The sequence below is a fragment of the Falco naumanni genome, chromosome 5 (genome assembly GCF_017639655.2).
Source record: "Falco naumanni isolate bFalNau1 chromosome 5, bFalNau1.pat, whole genome shotgun sequence".
NCBI classification, from domain to species: Eukaryota; Metazoa; Chordata; class Aves; order Falconiformes; family Falconidae; genus Falco; species Falco naumanni.
This window is the reverse complement of record NC_054058.1, coordinates 28150748-28174958: the sequence shown is the minus strand read 5'-3', so window position 1 is coordinate 28174958 and position 24211 is coordinate 28150748. Positions and strand designations below refer to the sequence as shown.

General features: G+C 44.4%; 1 protein-coding gene across 1 annotated transcript in view; it reads left to right on the top strand.

The window, feature by feature from the left end:
• TMEM178B (transmembrane protein 178B) overlaps positions 1 to 14392 on the top strand; it is a 236965-nt gene extending 222573 nt beyond the window's left edge. Inside the window, exon 4 of the mRNA XM_040596335.1 lies at positions 909 to 14392. Within this exon, the coding sequence (XP_040452269.1) occupies positions 909 to 1159 (251 nt within the window). The 3' untranslated portion in view covers positions 1160 to 14392. The remainder of the gene's footprint in view (positions 1 to 908) is intronic.
• Positions 14393 to 24211: the final 9819 nt, after the last annotated feature.

Genomic DNA, 24211 nt, shown 5'->3' with positions numbered 1-24211 from the left:
ATTTGGTGTGTGGGTGGCAACTGTGACATTTCAGGAACTCAGAGTTTAGCTTTGATGAAGCTGGAGGCCAAAGATCAAAATTAGACTCATCTGGGTGGGCTAAGGTTCAGTCTCATCTGATACATGTGTCTTTCCACAACACTTACCACCTGACAGAGTTATAAAGCCTGTCCTTGCAGTGTTCTCAGGAAGAAATGAAATATTGCTGCAGAGATGGAAAACAAGAACAGGATATTTTGAAGATTTCCCCAATAATGCAGAGGGCACCTAGACTGAGACTGGAGACGTGCAGAGGATAGAATCTGAATTTTATGAGGGATTTCAAAATTTTGACAGTGGTATTTAAAAGGGGGGTATATAAAGAAAGTTTTTAGATTTTGATATAAGAAAAATCTGAAAAAATCTGCCAGGACATTTCAAATGTATAATTCAACAGAGCCAGAATACGTGAAGTATTTTGTAATATTTTCTTCTATAAAATCCATCACTGAAAAATTGAAATTAAACAAAAATACCAAGCTTCCCCCCCCCCCCCCCCAAAAAAAAATACTGAAACATGATGACTCACTCTGTATTTGTCTAAAGCAAAATTCCAGAAAAATCAATGGTTTCATGAAGCATTCTGGTTCCCAAGAGAGTGCTTGTAATGAAAAGACCGTTCCTGTGGATGTTTCTCCATACAGCTCTGTTCAGCGTCAGATCAATATTCAAGGCTCTGGTGGCACTCAGTTCATTCCCTGTGGAGCTGCTAGACTAAGCCACTTTCTAGACAAACATCTTCCCCTAGGTATTTCCTTACTGCTTGCACCAGCTCTTCTCAGGCGACTTGGAAAGTGGTATGTCTATCACTCTTCTAACTTCTCTTTGTTTTTTTCCTCCCTTCTTCTCCCCTTCCCGCTCTCCTCCAGGAACCTTCTGCATCATTTCACTGTGCACGTGCGTGGCTGGAATCAACTTTGAGCTCTCCCGCTACCCCCGCTACCTGTACGGACTTCCCGACGACATCAGCCATGGCTATGGCTGGTCCATGTTCTGTGCGTGGGGGGGCCTGGGCCTCACTCTTATCTCTGGCTTCTTCTGCACTCTGGCCCCTTCTGTCCAACCTGTCCCCAGGACCAACTGCCCCAAATCTAGACCTGAGAATGGGACAGTGTGCTAAAACAAATAGCAAACAAATACACACACACACACACACACATGCATATATATATGTCTATGTATATGTATACCTATACATGCATATATATGTATATATAATTATATATATATAATCTCAAATTAATGCCAGTGCCAAGGTAAAGCTGAGTCCAACACGGCACTCACATGTCCACCGGACTCTGTGTTGCTTCGTTCTTTCTCACAGCGATGGGAAAGCTTTTCTCTCACATGGCTCTTCCATCCGACTCTTAACTTCAGCATCATACCTTAGAGGTCGAATGAACATATAGTTGCACCTGCCCACTGCCATTTGGGAAGGGGAACAGGGGGTCCGTGTGGGGGATCTGGAACCAGAAATCTGTACAGGACATGGAGGGTGGGTGGGAGGACAAAAGCCTGTCCATTGCAGCCAGAAGGGAAAATGCAAACAGCAAGTGAAAGAGCAAATCAAGCATTTCAGCCACCTCTACAACATACCTCCTCAAGGTCATTCCCAGAAACCCACCCACTTTCTTCTTCTTTCTTAAAACAAAATGACAGAAGCCTGCCCAGTCATTGGTTTTGGGCTTTTTTTGTTTTTGTTTTTGTTTTTCTTAAAACATAGAAAACAAAATGGACAGAACGTGTGGGGAAAAGCAGAAAAGCATTTTTTCTCTTTGCCTGCCAAACTTTAGAGAGAAGCAAACAAGTGAAAATATAATAATAATAATGATAATAATAATAATAATAATAATAAAGAGATCTAACAAAATAAAAACAGAAAGCAACAACAAAAAAACCAACTCCATGAGGACATCTCAGCGGACTTTCCAACAATGCGGTTTTAATCTTCCAGCTGCCTTACATCCAGGCTTACAACTGAGGCTGAACTGCTAACGTAAATGCAGCAGAAGGCCTTTTGAAAATGCTGTGATACATGTGTGTATAAATTTTTCTTCCCTCTTCTTTTATTTATTTTTTTTTAAGAAAACAAAAAATTTAAAACATTGCAATGTGATTGTCCACTAAGTCATCCATGCTGTGTTTGTGGCCCAAGACTGAGGCACCGCAACTACAGAAGCGTGAGGAAAGCTGTCAGGTCTGAGACGGCATGTCTCCTCTGGTGGATTTCAGGATGGTTTTTTTGTTTTCATGGAGCATCTAAGAGTTCGGGATGGCGGATCCAAGGGAAGACTGACCAAGGAAAAGGGAGGTGGGGGGAGCCCTGACAGTTGTTCTTCCCAGATATCTGCTGGAGTGGGATTTCATCGAGTTTCCTTTTTGGATGTTTAAGACAACGGGGAAAAAGCCATTGCCGAGGAGGAAAGGGCAGCTAATTTTTGTAAGGGAGAAGTAAGAGACGCCTCTCATTGTGTTCATGTATGACAAATAAGACCTTCCCACATCTAGTCTTTGGAAACTGCCCTGGTTCACTGGACATCTCCACTCTCCATCTGGGAGAACTGTGCACAGATGGAAGCGAAAGGGTCAGATGCAGAGAACAGAGATCCATTTCCCATAAGTTCAAGTGTTGTATGATATAATTGTGAATCTGCAAATGTGACTTTCTCTCTTTTTTGGTCTTTCTCTTTTTCCTGCTGCTCCTCTTCTCTTCGTCTCCTTTTTCCCCTCACTCTGCTCTTCCCATTGTTCAGGTCATAGGTCCCAGAAGAGCTAAACGAACAGCTAAGTCTGCAGAGGTGGGTGAATGCCAGTAGAGGAAGCGAAGTGTTTTGGCTGTGAGGGCAGCGGGTCCTTGCAGGGAACCAGTGGCTGAGCAGAAGGTGGGGAGGAAGGACCGAGGGTGTAACCAAAGGAAGTCTGAAGAGGCAATGGCTGAACGGCCATATCCCGGGGCGAGGGTACCACTGGCAAATAAACATATAGGCAAAGGGAGACAGGGCAGAGAAAAAAGGCCTCCCCAGAATCAACCCAACCCAACATGCTCTTAATTCAGGGATAGTACCAGCAATCCTTTCTTACACGATAGCTGCATGCCATCAGTCCTCCTTTGTCAATAAGAAGTCATCCTCTATATCTAAAAATATCTCTCCAGGAGGCGGCAACCTGTTGAGACTGTGCCTGCTACACAGAAATGAAGGCATTAATTTCCAGGTCATGCCATTTAAACAGCTGGCAAGAAAAAGTATTTTGCTTAGTTAAAAAAATCAAACCAACGAATAACTCTTATGTAATACAATTGCACAGCCATTTTCCTTCCAGCCCTGCTTCCCCTCCCCTTACACTTCGTGTGATAGTGTTGCTTTATTAATAGTACCCAAAGAAATGAAGTTTATGGAGGGCATTTTGGAGTAGGGTAGATTTGGGTTTCTTTCATTCTCTCTCGACTACCTGGCTTTTGCTTTCTCATGTCTACAAATTCCCCAAACATGCCAATGCTAGCTGCCAAGTCAGTGTGTTGCCACTGAAGTGCCATCCTTGGCAGCTGAAGTTTCATCATTTCATTCTCCATTAGATGTGACCAGAGAAAGTATTTATTTATTCATCTTGAAAATACAAGCCTTTTGAAGCTTCCTTTTTAAGTAGATTGGTTTATTTCTTTTTTCTGGAAAGATTTTCAAATAGAGTTGTTTTGGAAAGCTTTGAAACCGTTTGACTGTGCTTACTAGGTAAGGAGGCTGATGAACCATTGGACAGAAGAAGGAAATTAAAAATAAAAACAGCTCTTGGAAAGCTAAATGAAAATTGAAAGCAGAAAACCAGTAACTAAAAACTGAAAGAGACCTATAAAGAAATCTGTGATTTTTTTCAAAATTTGTGAAAAAACCTTCTCATTAATATAATAATGCTTTAGGAAAATAACTGTTAGATTAAAACAGCTTTGAACGCAAACTTTGTTCTTCCTCTGCTGAGTGTGATAGGATAGTTGTTTCATGTGAATACAGGTACCTGGAGTGACCCAGGCAAACTAAAGGGCGGAGGTATCTAGCTGGAGTCCACCATCAGGCCCTGTGCCATGGAAAGCAGTATGACAGCGTCTGTGATGATGTACCTTTGCATGGTCCGTGACTGTTTACAGCGTGTATTCTTTTACAGATACAGTTTTGAAAGAGGGCTAGCCATATGATTTAAAGAAATGGAAATAATTTTGCTGTTTTATGGCCTCTCAAAGTTTTCTTTCTGCAGCTGGCATGAAAATAGTTCTGCCTTGATGAAGTGTTCTCGGATGATGTTGGCTTACAAGCTGTATATGAGCCTGTGTGTTTGTCTGTGTGGCAACAGTGGAAGAGGGTTATGATTATTTTTATTTAGAACAGAAGAGTGTTAACCCTGGATCTTTGGGCCAGTTCTGTGATTTTCTACTTGCTATAGCATAGGCTCTGTAAGGTCTGTGTGGCTGTGAAGCATCTTAAAAACTATTGAAGTAAGTGTCTGAAGCAGCAGATGATCATATAACCTTAATCTCAAACTGGATGCCCAAATATTTCTCCAAACACCAGTTCTCTCATCTCTGCCTCAAGTAAGGTCAAAACCCCCTTGAGATATTGTGAATTTCCCTCCGTGCTACTCAGAGAACTGGAAGGAGCCCTATGTGCTTTGATACCCTTGAATGGGGCGCATAGCCTCACCACGCTTTCTGTTTTTCTGTTGGCTCAGACTCTTCTTTAGAGCAGGATTGACTCAAAATACATCCAGATTCAAATTTGCAATCATTAGCGTCTCCGTCTATCCTGAGCCAGAACACTCACATCTACTCTGAGTTTCTGCATTTTGGGGAGGCTTTGAAATAATCTTTCTGAACAGAGATTCAAGCTTTTTGACTAGTGTGTCTTTTCTAGTTGGAGGAGCAGCTAATTAGAAATCTGCTAGCTGTGATCTTAACGTTAAGGGGCTTGATGCTGTCCCTCAGATCTGCTCTGGCAAAGTGCCTAAGCATGTGCTTTACTTGGAGCATGTGACTAATCCCCTTAACTTTGGTAGACTTATTCACATGCTTAAAGTTAAGAATGCGTTTTCCTGGATGATGCTCAGCTTCCTGCAGAGTCCAGCCCCCGCTCTTCTTTTCCTATCCCCCCTTGTGGATAAAGTGACACTGCTGGCCTAGCCTGATGTACCAGTGGGTGATTGGTCTCCCTTTCCATGAGGTGGTAACACAGGATCTTGTAGCTGGCAGGCTCTTTCCTGCACATGGCCTGTCATGTTGCACTGCTGGGACAACACGTCTCTATGCTCCAGAACTTCACTGCAGTGAACACAGATGTCACGAAATGCCAGTCCTAGGGGTGCGGGATGAATTCGCTCAGGCTGAGGTTTTGTGTGTAGTGACTCTCGCTTGTTGTGCAGTGAAGTTGTCCTGTGACCGCAGCAAGTTAGCTACAAGGGGTTCTGCTGTCCATCCCCGCCGGGGGCACTGCATACATGAGGGGGCTACATGGCAGGAGTCCATGTGCTCTGTATCTTACGGACTGTGTGGGACACCTTCTTCAAGCTAAAACTGTTTGCCTGTTAAAATTCCTGACTCATACTGGCCACCTGTATATATCATCTCTCCCTTCTCCCTCTCTGCAAACACAGAACTGATCTTCCCTAATCTAAACAGTACAGTCCCTGCACTAGTTGGACTTTTTTTTATATCTTTCATTCCACTCCAGGGACAGTCACAAGTGGATCACAAACCACAAGTGACCAGAGCAATTTCTTTAAAATATTGCTTCTGAAAAACGTCCATTACTTTTAAAAGCGTTATTCTAGCTGCAGTAACAAATGAAAGGAAAAAAAAAAACAAAAACCCACAGCTCTCAGAGTCCTCTAAACAGAGGATCCTCATCCTTCCAGGAGAGAATCATGAGAGCAGGTATTCTGCTTTCCTGTAGATGCAAGTCATTTGGGACCATTTTTAGCTATGGCATGTTAGCTGTGCAGTTCATTGGACAGTGGATAAAAACAGCGTTGGTGAAAGAAAGAATTGATATGCAGGGGGTATCTCAGATTCCCAAGCATTCTGGAAGACTGTGTCTCCATGGTTGTCCATTTACCCACCATGCAGCACCTCCAAATCAGGCTCATCCCTGGAGCCCCACTGATAAGCAGAGCTCAGAAAAAAAAATCACTGTAATCTGTCCTTAATTCCTGAGTGCCAAGCTAACTGCCAGCAGTGAAATGGAGAGGAAATAATATGTTACCAAGTATAGTTTAAATAAAGGCATACATTATTCGGGCTCTTTCTTCTGTGTGTCTCTACATAGCCCTATAAGGGCTATAGGAGTGCTCAGACACATTCACACAAACCAACACTGCATTTCCTTGCCCCCAGGTTTTTCAGTCTTTTATGGCCCGTACTGCTGTGCTCAGCCAGCCAGCGAGGGAAGACTCAAGGTGAAAAACTGAGACAGCTCTGAACAATTGCCAGGCACCACTGACAGACAAGGAGCAAAAAGTGTGCATGAAGCACAAACAGCACATAAAGATTAGTGATGAATGAAATTCCAAGGTCAGGAACTGAGTTTCAAAAAAGCCTAAAGTTTGACTGCAAACTCCAGGCTGGATCCATAAGATCTTGCTTCTGCCAATCTAAGCTGAAAAATCATAAAACCAGAGCTTAGCTCAAAACTTACTGTTTGCAGGTACAGCCAGGAATATAATGCATCTGTTCCGTAGTCTGTCGAAGTCCATAGAATGCTTCCCCTTGGCTTCAGTGAGGTTTGGATCAGGTGCCTTAGAAAACATTTTAGTGCTGTCGTGACTAACACTGAAAGTGAAATGTGTGCTTACACACTCACAATATCTAATCTTTGGCTTTAGTAAGAAACAGCCATCAGATGTTACACACACACACACAATTTAAGGTCTCCTGCCTGCCTGCCCCGCTAATACCCCAATCCTACAGCTTTTTTCAGAGCCATAGTTAGAGACTGCAAACTTTTTAAAACAAATGACCTACTGTTGGTGCCAGGGGCTCTGACAACTCCCTGTTGACATCTGTGGGAGAACTGGAGCTTGATACAATGGTGTCATTTTAATTGCAGTTTGCCTTGCACGTGTTTAGATCTAACTTGGAGAAAGAGCCTAGATGACTGCCTCAATATATAGGCCACAAGAGGGAAATGAAATGCTGGTCACCTCTAGTAAAGCACTCCAGAATCACAGATCAATTGTCCTTCCTTGCTCAGGGAAGACTTGCAATGAAAATAATGGAGGCTTAGATAGGTTATCTCCAAGGGAAGGCAGGGGACTGGAAAAAAGGAAACCAAACAACAGTTGCTATAGGTCAAAATTGACGGCATTAGTAGCATTACGTGAGGACAATCCAATGTCACCTGTAGTATCAGCAGCAGAAACTGTCAGTCCCTCATAGGATTGCGTTTTTATATTTTTCCTTCACTGATTAGCACGCCAGCAGTGGCTGAAAGCGACTTCAAAAGTTTTCTCGTGTAGGGCGTATACACACAGACACCCTCACTCCCCTCCACACCCAGACAAACACACGGGTACATGCCACGTGATGTGGGTGCTAGTAACCTGTAAACATGTGTACTAGAGAGAAAATACACAGCAAAATGAAGCATAATAGTTTGTTTTCTATTAAATCAGGAGTTACAATGCAATTCAGATGCCATCTGCATCCATGTTAGGTTGTGTGTGCAGACTGCATGGAAACTATCTGATGAAGAGACGTGGGGAAGCATAATACAAGTGGGACAAACTGGTATTTGCCATCAAATGTATTAGAATATTTAGGAAAGAGTTGCCAGTGTTGTTCTGATCCCAGAGATGCAGGGAAAGGAAGCAGCTAAGACACAAATATGTGTTTCTTTCTGCCTATCTTGCCTTTGGGCAGGTACCTCCAGCAGAAGAGGAGGCAGTGAACAGCTCAGGGCAGAAACATCCTGAAACACTGCAGCAAGACTCTCCAGAGCTGGCCATCAGTGCTCTTCAATACAGGGTTCCTATAGAACTACGTCTGATCCAGGCAGTCCCGAGCTTGCCATCCTACCTCCAAAAACACAGTTGTGTCCACAAGTCCTTACTGTCTTCTAGTGCCATAGACTGTGGTACTAACCACTTATTTGTGATACATACGGGTGTCGCTTTCGGAGTGTGTAAGGCTAAGGGAAAAAAAATTTGAAGTCCCATCAGAAGGACAGCCTTGGTATTCACAAGACTGATGCTCACAGCCTGGTGTTGCAAGGTGCTTCTCAAACACAGATGGCCTCAGTCACAAGAGAAAAATCGCACCACATCACCTCCAAACCAGAAAACTTTTTGATCCCCTAGTGTAAAAATCCCGCTGTGCCAAGAGGCAGCACCATGGCAGGACACTACTCGAGTCTTATTTCTGTTCTCTGCAGAGGGCTTGTGCAGGCTGTGGCAGCATGAAGATCGTTATTGCTGCTCGGCACAGTAGGGAGCTTCACACCCCTGTGGCTCCGAGCCCCACCTGTGGCAGCAAGGCAAAGGAATATCTCTGTAAAAGGCAATTCCTTCCAGTGGCCTTGTTATTTTGCCAGCTGGTCAGAAATACCCAAACAGTAAGAGCAATTCAGCAGTAGATGAGATAGAGCCAAGTCTTCAAAAAGCTGTGTGACCTGCGGGTTTTGCCCCAGTTTCAAAGTGATGTAGACACCAAGGAGGATGAATTAGATACGGTTCAATCTCCTGGGGCCAGCCACAGAAAAAAAGCCTCAGCATCCAATTCCTCCTTAGACAGTGAACAGAAGTAAAACACTAAATGCCTTTGGTGCCTACATATATTTTTTTAAAAATATACGCTCCTAATTTGCTTAAGCTCTTGTGACATTTTATCTCAAGAATAGTTTTCATCTGACTGTAAAGCATAAGGCTGTATTTTTTTATGAAGGGTTATTCATTAACAATATAGATCATAAGAAAAAGGCTTGAGTAATCAGAACAATAAAATAAAAGTGCAGCCTTAGACTATTCAGTTAGGGTGTACTGAATTATTTATAACTCCTGGGCACCAACAACAATCACAGACATCTAATTTAAACTGTTACTATTTTTACTCGGCAATTTCCATCACTTAGAGTGTTTATATTCATGTATTTGTTGTTTGATCTTTTGCAGGACAAAATTTCCCCTACTTAAACAGAAAAGCATATTTGGGGACTTTTGAAGATCTTTTTCTGCAGTAACTTTATTTTTCTGCAGTAACTTAAATTATTTTAAAGCATTTTGAGGCCTAATATGACAGACATTAGAACTTTCAAAGCTGTAAAATGTATCTAAAATGGGTTTGAACTTCCAGTTCTTTCTCAAGTAAAATTCCCTTTGATTACAGGTCATTGGAATCAATGGGAAAATTGCTTCATTAACAGCTGTAAGACTAGGTCCTATTTATTGTGTATATGTGGTGAGGGGACTTATGTGAGGGGGCTGTACTTATATGTCAGCCCACTTAAGGATCTTGTGCGTAGACACAGGAACAGTCGCTACTAAGTGTCTCCAACTTTATACCAACCTCTTTTTGCAAAAAACAGCCATTATACATGTGTGTGGCTGAAATAATGCAGTGGTAAATCTAGCCCATAGGCTGACACACATATACATGTATATATGTATATATATGTGTATATATATTTGTAAATTTATGAAAAATGTCCATAGCTTCATGATTGCCTGAAATAACCTGAGGCTGATGTACAGAATTTCAGGCAAAGGACTGTTTCTTTTTCACAATCTTCATACGTATCTCAGTTTTAAATGAAAGCAAAGTTAAAAGTACTATTTCCCAGGAAAATCCTCATTCCACCATTGTGCCAGCTGGGGAAGGGTACCACACTAAAGTCAGCAGCATGCACATCCACACACATATATCCAATCATAGGACTGGGTCTTGAGGGTTTTTTAAGGAAAAGAAATGGACTGGAAAAGCCACGGCAGAATTTCTGTTCCGCATTAGCTCTATCAGCAGACTCACTTACCCTTCATTTAGAGGCCCTTTGTACAGATGCTGTTCTTCTGCACTAGGTGTACGTTCGTGAGGAGCACCGTTGTGAACGAAGTCAAGCTACGTGAAGGCCTGGATTTTCTGACCTGCACTCATCCGCATTAACCTTAGGCGCTTAACGGAGCTCTTCATGTTAACGGGCTCATCTCCTTTGGTTTCTTGTGTAGTTAATAAAGACAGTAGTTTCTAGATGGTCAACCAGTAAAACTGACATCAAAGTCGGCTTTAGAAGTTCCCTCTCACTCTGCAGAGTGACCACTCACCTATCTTGTGTGGTCCCAAGATCTTAAAAGATCTTAAACCGTGGTGAGATGAATCAGGGACCTAGTGCAGAAGAACATCCATATGGAGATCAGCCATGGCCCTGTGCTTCAACTGCATGGCCTGGCTGACCATGCAAAACAGAGGTGTTAATTGTGGAAGACTGTTGGAACAAAAGGAGATGTTCATGGCAGCCTTCCCCTGCCAAATTGCAACATGACTCCAAATGATAGGGCTTGCATCAGCCCTTGGAAATGCAGGTAAGGTGAGTTCCTCGAGGTAGTCTCCAGGCATAGACTACTGGGTGCTCCATTCAATGCTGGAGATCAGAGATCTTTGGTCTGAACTCTTCAACTTTCTCTGCCAGTCCTGGGCGTTGCTAAAGCAGTTCAAGGAGTGAATTTACATCCTAAAAGTTTGAATGGCTGAGCTGTTTGAAGGTTACTTTCTTGCTCTGTCCCCAAACTGGCCTGAAAAAAGTCATCTAGCTGGTAGAAATAATCAACAAATTCTCCTCTAAGGTACACTCTGTGTAGTTTCATATTTTTTTCCCTATGTTAATAACTGCTTTACAAACTGTTTACATGGAGATTAAAGAGATTGCAGTTTCATCCCTTATTGTTGGGATTATAGTTGTCCTCAGAAAAAAACAACCTGAGGACTCAACAGGAGAATGAACTGTGACTGCATTATTCAGAAAGCTGCTCTGACAAGGCTGAACGTACGTCTCCATCTCATGGTGAGAGTCTCTCAGAGCCAAAATTTGGAATCACATATTAAAAGCAAGTCTGTCTGGAAGGACCAGTGATTTAATCCAGTATAAGAATTCAGGAGGTCTTACATATTCCTATATTTTACCTGAATAAAACAAACACAGTCAGAGGAGTGGGAGAATTAAACTGATTTCTGTAAACTCCAGAGCTAAGTGAACTTTGAATGTTGTGCCAAGGTGTGGTCACTACTAATTATTTCTACGGCTAAATGTAAGTCAGTAACTTGATAATCTTCACTCATCTCTCAGAACGACTTTATTTTTTAAAATACTGTTAAGGTTATGACAAGAGGGAGTTTAGCTGGCCTGCAGGGACCTGTAAAGTACAAATTCAATACTGTGTACCAGTACTTAGGGAAAGACTTTAGCGAGAATGTGGAAGATAAAGCTGAGTTGCAGGGATCAAAAGTTATTTTTCAGCATGGCATCACCTTGACCAAGCTGTCCCGTTTCATCCTGACATTCCTCTCCTGTTCTCCCTTTCCCTTTTTTGAGGAATCAGACATGTGCCCCTCTCTCCCTCTCTTCCTTTTCCTCCCTCTGTGTGAGAATATAGAGATGCTTCCTGTAAAGACGTTTTTCTCTAAATCCCATTCCATACCAACTCTTGCATACGTGACTGTTTTGTTATTTGAGATGTCTGTGAAAAAGAAATAAAGGCTTTAAGGGTGAATTCTGGAAATAAGGAGCTTGAGAATAAATCAAATTTAAGGATGCAGCACCATTTTCTGCATGATTTTTCAGACTGTTCCTAAATTCTCGTCATTGCCCTCCTGCCCTTCCTCTCTGTGAGAGGGATGAGGAGGGTTCTGGGATGCGGGACTCTCAAAGGTTGCTCGTTTTGTTGTCAACTCACTGTGCCCCATAAGGGTTTTGCAGACTTTTCAGAGTTTTACTGTCAAAGGAAACCTCCTTTTCAAAGGTGATAAAGTCAATGTGCAACATTGTGTGGGAGGAGGCTCTAAAGGGTGATTCTGTCCCAGTTCATCTTTCTTTCCCGTATCTTTACAACAGCGCTGCGTGTCCAGCCATGCACACTCTCCTCGCTGCCGGGCTGACTTTGCCAAGGGTGCAGCTTGCCAAGGGAGGCCTGCCTGGCCCCTCAGCCCCATGCTGCACTTGGATTATCTTCTTGGATAATCTTCCACTTTCTCTTAAATCAGAACCGTCTCACCTGCTAATGAAAGCCATAACCTACTCCTGCGACGCTGCAGCAGGGAGAGAAGGCACAGCCTCCCGTGGGACAGCAGCAATGCCTGGCACTGGGGTGATCCGAGGCAGTAGGCACGAGGAGGGATGGAGCTCACATGGCCACCTCACATCAGAGAGCTAAAGCATCACCTTGCCTTGCCAGCTCCACCATGCTGCTCGCGAACCACTCAGCCAGTTCAGAGGGTGGGTCTGACTCCTCGCTGACTCAACTCCTATGGCGAAACATGGCCGGGCTGTGTGAAGGTACTAGCGTTTTGCACAAAGGTCAGTGAGAAATGAGACTCGCTGGACTCTTGTCCCCACACAGCAGGTGTATCTCAGGCAGATATTTGCTCTTTAGGATTTCTTCTGCCACAAGTAATATTCACCCTAGTCATGAGCTGCCACACTGGCCAAAAGTTTTTGGAAGGTTCCCTTTCCTTGGCTCCTTCATTGGTCCTTTTTTCCTTAAGAAGCATCTTTTTGCTCAGAAGAAATTAAACAACTCCCCTAACCATCCTTTGGGTGATGACAAAAGTCGCAGTCACCACTGTCTCTAATTGACATTTTGAGAGGCTTAGGATAATAATTCACTTAAATGCTTGTGAATTGAAGTACGTCAGCCCTTTTCTAGGACTTTCCCAAGTAAAATGAGATGACTGGTACAAGACATTTGTCAATGAGATGCATCTTGGCCAGATGTTTATGTTTCCTCTAAGTGCAGTACACACATATCAAAGCTGGATTAAAAAAGACCTAGAATGCCACAATACTCAGGCATAATCAGAGAAATGCATTGATACGTTGCATTTATCTGGCATATTTTCTCTTCAGAAAATTTTACAGGTATAAGTCACACCAGACCTGTCTCAGGCAGGTTTGTATTATAGCCGTTGTAGAGATGGGAAGCCAAAAGCCTGGGGAAAGACCTGATGCTTAGTGGTTTGATGCCCCCTTGCAGCTTCTGCTAGCTGCAGGTGGAGTCTTCTGTTTTCAGCACTTCTTAAAATCCAGACTGTAGCTGGTTTATCCAAATCTGCAATGGTTTAAATGTGAAAGCCAGGATTAGAACACTCAGGATCCTGACTTCATCAGAGCACTGCTACAGAGCTTTGATCCCACAAAGCACTTGCCCAATTTCGAGCATGAATGTCACACTAATGATGTTATTGCCATGCTTAAAGCTAGGCACATGCCTAATTGCTTTGCTAGGTTGGGAATTACATTGAAATATATTAAACTAGCATATTTAGAACATCCAAAAATGTTTCAATTTCTGGAATTTTTCAGGCATTGTCAAGGATATTTGAACTGTGTATGCAGCCGCTCAAGCAACTGGACCACTTTTTAGCCAATTTGCACAGAGTTTAATGCATATAATAAATAAAAAAAATAAGAATTTGGGTAGTAACATCCAGTTGTCAGAAGTAATTGAGACTGGCATGTCCTGTGAGGTTCAGACTTCAGTGCTGCTGCAAGAGGCAAAGTGGCTCCTGTGGCCATCGGTGCTAACGATACATCAACAATAAGTGACTATTATGTTAGGCTGTTCTGGTAAGATGTGAGTGTGGTGGCTAATTTCACAAGTAATGTGACATCTTATCAATGTATTGTACTTTTCCATTTCTTCCTGTAAACTGTTGCAGGAGAGGTGAACAGAGGTTGTTTAAACATGAAACAAACCCAAACTTCTTGTTCCTTTAATCCAAGGTGCTAATCTGCAGACCCATGGGTGTTCATCTACATGCATTGGTGTTTGCTCGACCATGGCCCTGAAGGATCATTTTAGTGGCAGGATTGAGATCAGGGAACTAACAGGGGGAAAGAACAAACCCCTGTAACTTCGAAAGACAAAAGTTGCAGAAAGCATCACAACTGCCGAAAAACTGGCTACATATTAAAATTTTCCTTTTGTTTTGATTTTGTTTGCTTTTGGTTTTATCCAGATTGGCAAAGAATACTGTATTTCCATTGATTAAAATCTTGTCTGGTAACTAACTAAAGAACTTGTTCATGGAAAATTTAAAAATAAATAAATAAACTGTCAGTTGTGGAATGTAAACTGATTAAACAAATAAAAAAAATCATGTTGTGTGTTTTAAGCGGCTGTGTCTGCTTGTGTCAGGAGCAAGGCTGGACACCTCTCACCATCCCCAGATGAAGGATGAAGGACAAAGAGCAGAACTGGAAGGTGGGTGGCCTCTGAGCAATGGGGTACTGGAAATGCTCTTTTAAAACTGTTAATAATAATGATTGGACGGCTTCTGATCAGAAACACTGCAGGAAACATTAGAAACACAACCAGTATCTCAGCCTGACTATTTATGAAGAGGGTTTTCTGCCAGTCATAGAAGGGATTGATTCCTCCTGGAGCCTTGGGAACTGCATGTACTCTAACACCATTAATCCCTTCTGGAGCCACCTAACATGTCGAAGTCTGTGGCTTGACTGAAATGTATAGAGACATCGCAGCAGTTTAGCCCCCACCTTCCTCCAGTAAATAAACAAAACCAAATATGAAATACAGCCTTTCGGGTTTCCAGTGCTCGGCTGTAAAGGCTTCAGGAAACCTGGCAAGCACAATGCTGCACTGATATTAGTGCTTCCTCATCGCACTTGTATCCTCAGGACAACAACAGCGAATTAGACATACATTTTCTATGCAGCCTTGAGTGTGCAATTAAAGCCGGGCTGCAGGTATCCCAGGTTGAACATGCAAGGATCTTTCATAACAAATGTAAATGTAAAAAACCCTACCCCAAATGTATAAAAAGAAATTAAGAGGAATGGGCAGAAGTGCTTTCAGCTGTCCCAGCAGAGGAAAAGCAGAAGAGTAGGTCAAAGAGAAAACCACAACTTTTTAATTTTTTGTTCAATGAGTTTTAAATTAATTTGCCTAGAACTAAATTGTTTCAAAAAATGCAGGCAAGGTATGTTTAAAATGTGATTATTTTGTTGGGTATGGTGTTAAATATTGAACTTGTCTGTGTTTTTACCTGATTCAGCAGTTGTACCTATCAAGATCTGACAGTCAAATATAAGAAGGCACCTAAAACATCCTGCCAGGTGGCACGTTTTTCTAGCTGATGGTTCTTCCCAAGCTGACTAGTTTTTAACAACAGACTTTGGGCTGTAGCAACAACAGTCTCCTGCAGTTCTCCGGGTGGACTCCTTCCTTCCCCCAAAGAGGTGCTGTCTAAAATATCAACTGCAGTAAGGAACCAAATGAAGGGTCTGAATGAAGAGGCATAAAAGGGGATTCTCTGTCAAAAACCTCATTGGCACTAGCATAAATTCCTTCGCCTCTTCCCTGTCACTAATGGCTCAGTGACATCAGAAATCTTGGGAATATACTAAACTCAGAACTTGGAGGATGTACCTATTTTTGCCACATTTTGAGTGAAATTGCTTGCATTACCAGTACTTATGACCTGCCTGCTCCTGCAAATAAAGTCTGTGGGGTGAAGCAGAGAGCAGGAGGGAGAAAGAGCCGGCTGGAGGCTGCTGAAGCTGCAACCCTCCCAAGGCAAACGAAGAGAGTGAAGGCTGTACAGCGGTGTGTCGGCACCATGGGGGATTAAAACTCATTTGATTAAAAGTCTCTTCTTCTTGCTTACCCTTGCCTGTGCCTCCAGGCACAGCCACCCACCCAGCCATCCTCATCTGCTTACTGACACCTCTGGTTTAGCAGTAAATGCTGGTGGTAGGGGCAGCTCAGGTCTTTGCTCTCTGCCATCAGCAGAGGCAATGCGATTCATTGGTGCTAAAAATGGAAGCGTGCAGATCTCGCTTTGTGGCAGGGGAGAAAGCAGGTGCTCTCTTTTGTGGCAGCAATGGCAGGGAAAGCCTCAGGAATGTGGCCGCTGGGACAGAGGGCTCAGCTGCTCAGTGCTTGTGCAGGGAAGGGGAAGAAGAACATGAACTGAAGGAGCTGGCTGCTGCTTGAAGGTAGAGCTAAAGATGCCATCGTGGAAGCGTCTGCACTGCAGAAAGAGAGCGGCCTCACTTCAGGAAAGATTTGTACATAGAACGCCAGGTTTGCACTAGCTACACGAGGGCTGAATTTTAACCCCCCAGCGCACTGGTGCTCCCTGCAGTGCCTGGGCTGCCCAGCCCTGTTGCTGCAGGCTCCATGGTGCTTTGCCCGCTGCTGCTCACTCCTTGGGGTCCAGCCCTCTGGCACAAGGGGAGATGCCATAGCACCACACAGGAGCCTGCAGTCCGACTAGACAAAGCAGGCAGAGAGCAAGAGAAGGGAAGACTCATTAACTTCGCCAAAGAAGACATGGAGAACAGAGGGATTTGAATAACTCAACATCACACAAGCTGCCTGTGGCAGAGCAGGGGCTTGCTGTGCCCTTGTTAGCTGTCTCAGTCGGGAAGGCAAGGGCTGAGGCTGCCTTGCACAGACACTGCTTCCCTGCCATGCCGGCACCCGCACTGGGCAGCTCACCATTTGGGGAGTGTAGCAGGAGTGCCCATCTCTCATGTCCAACTCCCACTTCAAATTAGCACTATCACATCCAAAGATACCTCCGTCTATTCAAGACTCCACCTAGTCACGAAGGGAAGTAACTACTGACTGACTTAGGAAAGAAAGTAGTGAATATTTTGAGAATTAGGTTTAGGAAATCTACCTTTGGCTTCTTCTGCAACACAGTGGGGCCTTGGCAGATTGAATGGAGGGACAGGGGGCAACAACTCCAGCTCTTCAGAGCAATGAAATCCCTTGCTCTGCCCCTGAGCAGCACCTCAAAGCACAGCTTTCCCTTTGCTTTGGGTATCTCCTAATGCTTTGTGCCCACACAGGAATAAGGACCCTCTCGCTGAAATACAACTGCTGTTTCTGAGGCAGGATAATCTCATGGTAACCTTTCTTGTCAGAAGCGCATGATAACTGCAGCAGACTGGGGCTGCATGGGGTGAGGATGCTGGTAATGAAATGCTTTCATAGCTCGACACTCATTATTCCATTACCTTATTGGGCTCTTCCCCAGGGGCCCTCTAAAGAGTCACGGCTGAGCTCTTTTCCTGCAGAGACCAAAACCAGGCCACCTAACAAGCTACATTTACTAAAATTTTCACTCTCTCCCTGCTCAGGGGGAGTGTGGTCTTGTTCATTTGCATCAGACAGAAGTGGAAGAACTATGCCAGCTCAGCTATGATTTTATCAGCCTGCTAACCCACGCCAAACAAAGCAATCGGCCTGTCACCAGCCAGGAGTGACAGAGGCTGCTGCCACCACAAGACTCAGCACGAAGGGGCCATACTTGCCCCAGGGTCCCCAGCAGGCTTCAACCGCCATCTCTCTGCTACCCTGCATCTGCTGTCAACTTGCAAAGGTTGAACACTGACCATTTCTTTGCAGGAAGCTGCACTTTCCCTTTGACTGCTTAATTCCCTGCAATTTCTTCCCATCCTCAGATAAACCCTTGGCCTTCTCAATTCTGAAATTCAAAGTGGTCATCACTGGGAGCGAGGACCTCACCCGGAGCTGGCTGCTCAGAGTGAAGCCTGCCTTAGCCGCGATAGCAAAGCCCTCTGACAGAGCTCAGCTCTTTACCAGGAAATGAGCCGGTGGCCCAAGGGCATGCCCAGCAGCGTGAGAGCTGTACTGCCCACAGACACAGTCGGAGAGAGGTCACAGACACTAAGCCATCATCTTCCCCTGCTCAATACCCCGGAGACAGCCCTTTCAGTCAGAGGTGGTGGTAGGTATTTCAGGAGGTATTAAACAGGAGAACTGGAAGCACTAGGCATCTTGCTTTGGCTTTTGCTCACTGTTCACAGTGTTATATGGCAGAATGCATGCCAGAACACAAAGGGAGAAATAAGCCGTGCCATTAGAAGAATGTGATTTGGAAAAGCAGAGGCAACCAAAGGGTGAGAGAAGGGAATAAAATGCACAGGTGAAGTCTTTATAGCGACAGTCAGCACTGGGAGTTGGCCATATGTATTTGAAACCGCTATGCACAGAAAGCTGGTTAGTACTTCAATGCCTTCTGATGGCTAAATAAACTTCAAGTGAGCACACACATGCATGTACACATGCAGACACACGTGCAGCCTCAACTGGCAGGTAAAACACAAAACAAAACTGAATATCAATCTTCACAGCAAGGCAGATTTCCTTCTCTTCTGTTACGTTTTCTTACAAGCTTCCTGCAAACCTGTCACAGAAAAGGAGACTGAGAGTGAAACAAATTGCTCTGTGCATTAAACAAAGCCTTGACTTTTCAGTTTCACATTTGGGGTGTCTCCAACAGGCTGCGGTTTCTGCTTCATTTAACCTAGCTTGTTCCCTTTTGGAGTTCTCAACCCACCATGTTTGTGGCAAGAAGTACCACGTGCTGAGGTTCATAAGGAGCTTTCATTCAGAACAGGTGACTGCTGAGTCCTCCCTTCTGTCAGACAGAAGTTCACGCATTACCTTGCATTTCTCATCTCTTCCCAGCTACCAATTTTCAAAATTAGAAATCTAAATATTACTGAGACTTCTAATGTTCCATCAAACTTGTTTGCAAGTAGCCAGTGGATTCAAAAGTTGATGTGGACAGGTGGGAAGACATGAAGTGACAGAATCTTCATTTCCTTAGGAAACAGGTCTAAAAATATTATGTTCAAAGTTCAGCTTTTTCTGTGAAGAAGCAGTTTCCTGGGAGGCCCAGCCAAGCCAGTGGACACAGGTGGCAACAGCAGCTCTGTGTCCTGAGTGACACTTTTGCCCATCACAGCTGTCATTGCTGTTCCTGCCTAAGGTTCATCACCTTGGCTCTTCCTTTTGACGTGCGAAATTAGACTCTATAACTCAAAAGTTATAAAGTAGGTATGTTTATTTCGCGCAGATGCACGGGGGATCGCTCCTCCACAAGCGTGCATGCCCGAAGTGACGAACCATCTCACATTTATACAATAAAACAAATGAATATTCAATTAACGCCTATACATATTTGTTACCTAAACCCCGCTTCGTATGTTAATTAGCTTATCAGTCCGTTTCCTGGAATGTGGTGGTCTTGCAGGTTTGTAGGTGATTCATGTTCTTGTGACCATCCGATCTTCTTCAGCAAGGAAAGGTGATTCATGTCCTTGTGACCATCCGATCTTCTCCAGCAAGGAGACTTAGCACTCCCTCCCTCTAGATAGCATTGGAATATCTCTCATCCTTTTCTCATTCTCTTTTAAATAGCCCCTTTGTTAAGGAAAGAAGGGCAGGCGTCTCCCCGTCTCCCCTTTGTTAGAGGAAGAGGGGCAGGTGTCTCCTCAAAACTGTAGTTGTCTCCTCAGAGCTGTGTGCCTATGTGACCAGACACCGCACCCATGACTAGTCACCATACCCACATTCCTGAGTAGACATATACGATCACAGTCGGTGTCCATCGTCCCCATTTCGCACTATTTCTCCATATCACTTTCAGCTGGGAGGCTCTGTGGTTTTGAGGTCTTTGCTCTGAGTCTGAGCCCTGAAAAAGGAGCCCACCAGGGAGGATGATACAGAAACACTCGTGGTTGGAGCAGAGATCCACATTGTCTGAGGCAGGACCTGAATGCTCCCAAGATAAACCTGGCAAGTTGAAGCATATCTGAAGAGACGGGAAGATGCCCTGAGTGAAGCTGTGTCTCAGGACGGGCAGCCAGCCAGGCTTTCCTCCCCCCTCTAGCTGTAACAGCGCCATCCTGAACGGCCTTGCAGGAAACCTTGCAAGCCACCCGTCTGCCTTGTTTGCCCACCAGTAAGCAGGGATGGAGGCTAACATCTGTAAGAGCTTATTGTGAAGGCTACTAAGGTAGTGCTGCTAGAAAAGTTGCCAGGTGGCATAGTCCCATTCTGTACAAAACAGTCCCAGAGCTGCCTTTTCACCATTTTGCCAGTAACAACAAATTAATTTTCACCAGCCTTGCGACTTCTCTGGAGAGCTAGATGCGAGTCACACATTTATTAGTAACATGCTCACCTATTATTGAACACAGAGTGTGCTGATGCAGCCCAGGGGCTCGCAGGACTCGGTAACAGGGGTGCAGGAGGTCACGCACCAGCTTCACCACCCCGTGTGCGTGGGGGGAGGGGAGCAGTGCTCTACCCCCAGGCAGTGCCGAGGTGGCTGCCAGTGCTTGGCCTCCAGGCAGCGTTCCCAGCCAGCACTGTGGATGGCTCTCGATTGTCCTGTCAGGCCTTTGCTGATAAGTACTTAAATTGAGCGAGTTCATCCCATAAAATTTAAAGAAGAAGCAGGAGGACAGAAGAATGAAAAGCAATGTATTTTTCTTTTAGCACTTCTCTTTTTCTTATTTTCTCCTGAAGTGTCAGCACCTTAAATAAAAAGCCTTTTACTGCCTCACTGCTGCCTGCATCCAGTCACAAATAGCGCACGTTGCTGGAAAGAGGCCAAGGTCTCAGCTGGCCAGCACCACCCTCAAGGGTGTCACCTCTGTGCAGAGCCCTTCGTTCTCCTTTCTCTCTGTTTCTCCTTTGCTGTCACATTCGCTCCTGCCCGCTCAGAAAACACTCGCCTTTTGCTTGCAGAGATCGGAGGAGGTTGAGGGCAAACTCCCGAGGTCTGCTGTTTAGCTTCCATCTGATCAAAAGAATGGCCAGGAGGAACGACGTTACTGATTTCCAGTTTCTCACAGTTCATTTCCAAACTTGTGAACCACACCGAGCGCTGACAAAGTACAGCTCTGTCCCTGCTTCCTCCTGCAGCCCCGAGGAGGGCTGGCTAGAAAGGGATCTCCTACAGATTCTGCTTCCTGGGGAGCCCCCATTAAGCAGTGTGAGAGCGCTGGAGATCAGAAACTCCTCTCTCAAAAAAAGAAACACGTCTTCTCCTCAGCAGCTCCAGGCAGAGTCAGGGTACCCTGTCACCGGGCCGAGGGAGGATGAAAGGGGGTCCGGAGTGGGACCTGCAGCCAGGCACAGATCACTCTCAACCACGTAGCAAATGCTAAACCAGTGGCACTCGTTTGGCTGGTTGTTTTCAAGTTGATTGCATTTTCGCATCTCCCAAGTAAGCCCAGACAGCACCACAGCAGAACAAATGCTGACAAACGTGCAACGCAGGACGTGCGTTATGGGGGAACTGGGAAAAGGGGAAGCTTTGACCTCTTGTTCCTCCCCACACTGGAAGAATTGTGTCTCTTCCAACAGCATAGTGGGAGGCCCTGTGATCTGGGACCCCCTTGTTTCTCCTAAAATTGGCTGTATGCGTGATCTGTGATGTATTTCTCCGCAGGAACATAGTCATAGGCAAGTGTAGTCCTGACAGGAAGGTCACAAAACATGAATGGGAAAAGGACAAGAGATTTACAGGCAGTCGTACCAGCAGGGGTGGGACATTATCCTGACTTCCCATTTTATTCTTTCTTTATGTATCCAGGAGCGTTCTGTATTTTTAAAAACCTTTATTTGTTATCCCTTTGCTCACTTTACTGAAAAATGTAACTGAATAGCCCTAAATTCCTACTATATTTGCAGTCGTAATACTGAATTATTGAGGTAAATGCAAACTTACGTACTAAAACAAAACAGGATTTCAATTATTTGGAGGAACACAAACTAGAAAGGGTCTGGGCCAGCACAAAAAAGGTCATGACCAGTAACGTCTCTAGAGTACAAACTAAATCCAAGCACCTCTCTCTGCCTTGACCCTCTCTCACACAGTAATTTGCACATGCATGCATGCATGTAACACCCCCTCGTCGATTTAATGGGACTTGCTTTACTTCAGGGGCTGGATTTCTTCCTTAGAGGTTTGGCTGAGCATACCAAAGAGGTCACAAGCTCATCTGTGATACTCAGGAAAAAATTTTCCAGGCCAGAATGAACATTAAGTGTAAGAGTGGAGTTGATAAAAATAGTGAAGTTGGATGAGAATATTTTTGACGTACCCAGAGAGGAAGCAGTCATAAATGTTTCCATCAGGTGTGCGATGTACCCATAAAATGTTCCAAATATATTTTCATGCATTTGCAGCTGGAAAAAAACCCTTACATTTGTCAGCAGTTATTTTACCAGTAAGACAAATGATGATCTGTTGTTGGACTAGACAGCATGGATCAAAGCTAGGGATGGGAATTGTTTTCATACACGTTCAAGTGACTCTGTGCAGGTGTAACTGAGCTAAATATAACCTGGCACAGCCGATGGGCAGCAACAGCTTGAAAATCTAGCTTTCTGCTCTTCATGTATGCACTTCCATTTACTTCTGCAAGCTGAGGATCAGGCCCCAAATCTTTTAAATATGGGTGGCTCAGAAATGCTCTGTGGTTTTGCTTCGCTCAGTGCAGTATCAGGAGCTGCTACATGTCAAGAAGAAAGTGATTGCTTTCCAGTCCCATGCAAGACCATCCAGTATGTCACCTGGGAGTATCTGGCATACCCAAGAGATGTTGGATCACTGTCACAGAGTTCAGCTTCACCGTGTCTCCAGCAGCCCCCTCAGGCTGGCCTGTGCAGGGACTGGTGTTTGCCATCTGCAATGCTGTCTCTGCTGAGACGTCTCCCTGCTCGCAAGGGGAGAACTCTGTGACCATTTCCGATTCTGACTGTGCCATTTTGTGGCAACCAGATCACATAACCTGGCCAAACTCTAGAAAAGAACTCTAATTGAAACAGGATCTCCTTGAGCTATTTCAACCTTTCTCAGAAAATAATGGCCAAAAATCTATGAGAATAAGCTGCTACAGAATTATCCATCACTCACTGTGAGAGTCAAACTTAATTTGATTTCTATTATTGTATGTTTTTTTATTGTCCTCCGTTTGCTTAATGATTGTTGCGGTTGTAGTAACATTGTTGGTGACATGAAACAGATTTGCAGAATATGAGAAGACTATTGGCTGATACCTTGAGGGTGATTTCTGTTTAAGACACAGTAACTATGTCATAGAGTAAATAAAATTGGTGAGGGAAGATATCAATTTGGTGAGGGAAGATATCAATTAATCTTAACTTAAGATACAATTATTTCCAAATTACCAGGATACACATTTCACTATGGTGAAATACCTAGTGACTGATGCTTGGTCCAGGCTCTCCCACCCACCTGTGCGGCTCTGGGACAAAGCGTTGCCCAGGGCAGGAGCAGGCAAGCAGCTGTGGTTTCTCACGGCTCAGGATGTGGTGGTGGAGGTGGGACTCAGTACCCACACCTGAGATAACCCAACACACTTACAGGAGGAAAACTGGCAGTGGAACTCCCATAGATACACTGGGTCATGAACTGTGAGGTTTTGACAAATCCAAGTTATCAGACTGTGCCTGGCTTTCAAGGGCTCTGCCTTACATCTTGTCTAGCTCCTATTGCTTGCATGTAACAGCAACAAAAGCCTGACAGCACAGTGGTGACAGTGGTGCTTGGCCATCAAAGTCATAGCCTTAAGACCATGTCTTCCTTTCTAAATTAACGCTTAGCAACATTTCAGGAACAGCATCAGTGCAAAGAATCTGCTGCTGCTGCTTGGATCTGTGGTGCTGGCTTGGCACAAAGCAGTCAAATAGCCATGGACCTTCAAATCCTGAGGCTGCCCACCTCTCCTGGATGAAACAACAGACTCATTTCCCCCTTCCTCCCTCCCTTCTTGGATGTGGAGATGATCACATAACTAACTGTGTGCTGGAGGTGACCAGCTCCAGTGAATACACAGCTGTTTGTGTCCCACTGTTTCAATAAAGCGATGACAACTCCTGTACACACACACAAGCAGATACACAGCTCTGCAGCTTGCACTCCATCATCCACATGAACTATCTAAACTGCTCACATTTTCAATATATATGGTGAGTTTTACCAGCTTCCTCAGGGCCTTTAATGGTGTGGGGAATATTTTCCTGGCTCTTTGCTCAGATTTTTCAGTCCCTGAAGGACTTTCACAAATCCATTTTGATCCTAACTAATGAGAGTTTCTACATAATTTTTAATAGT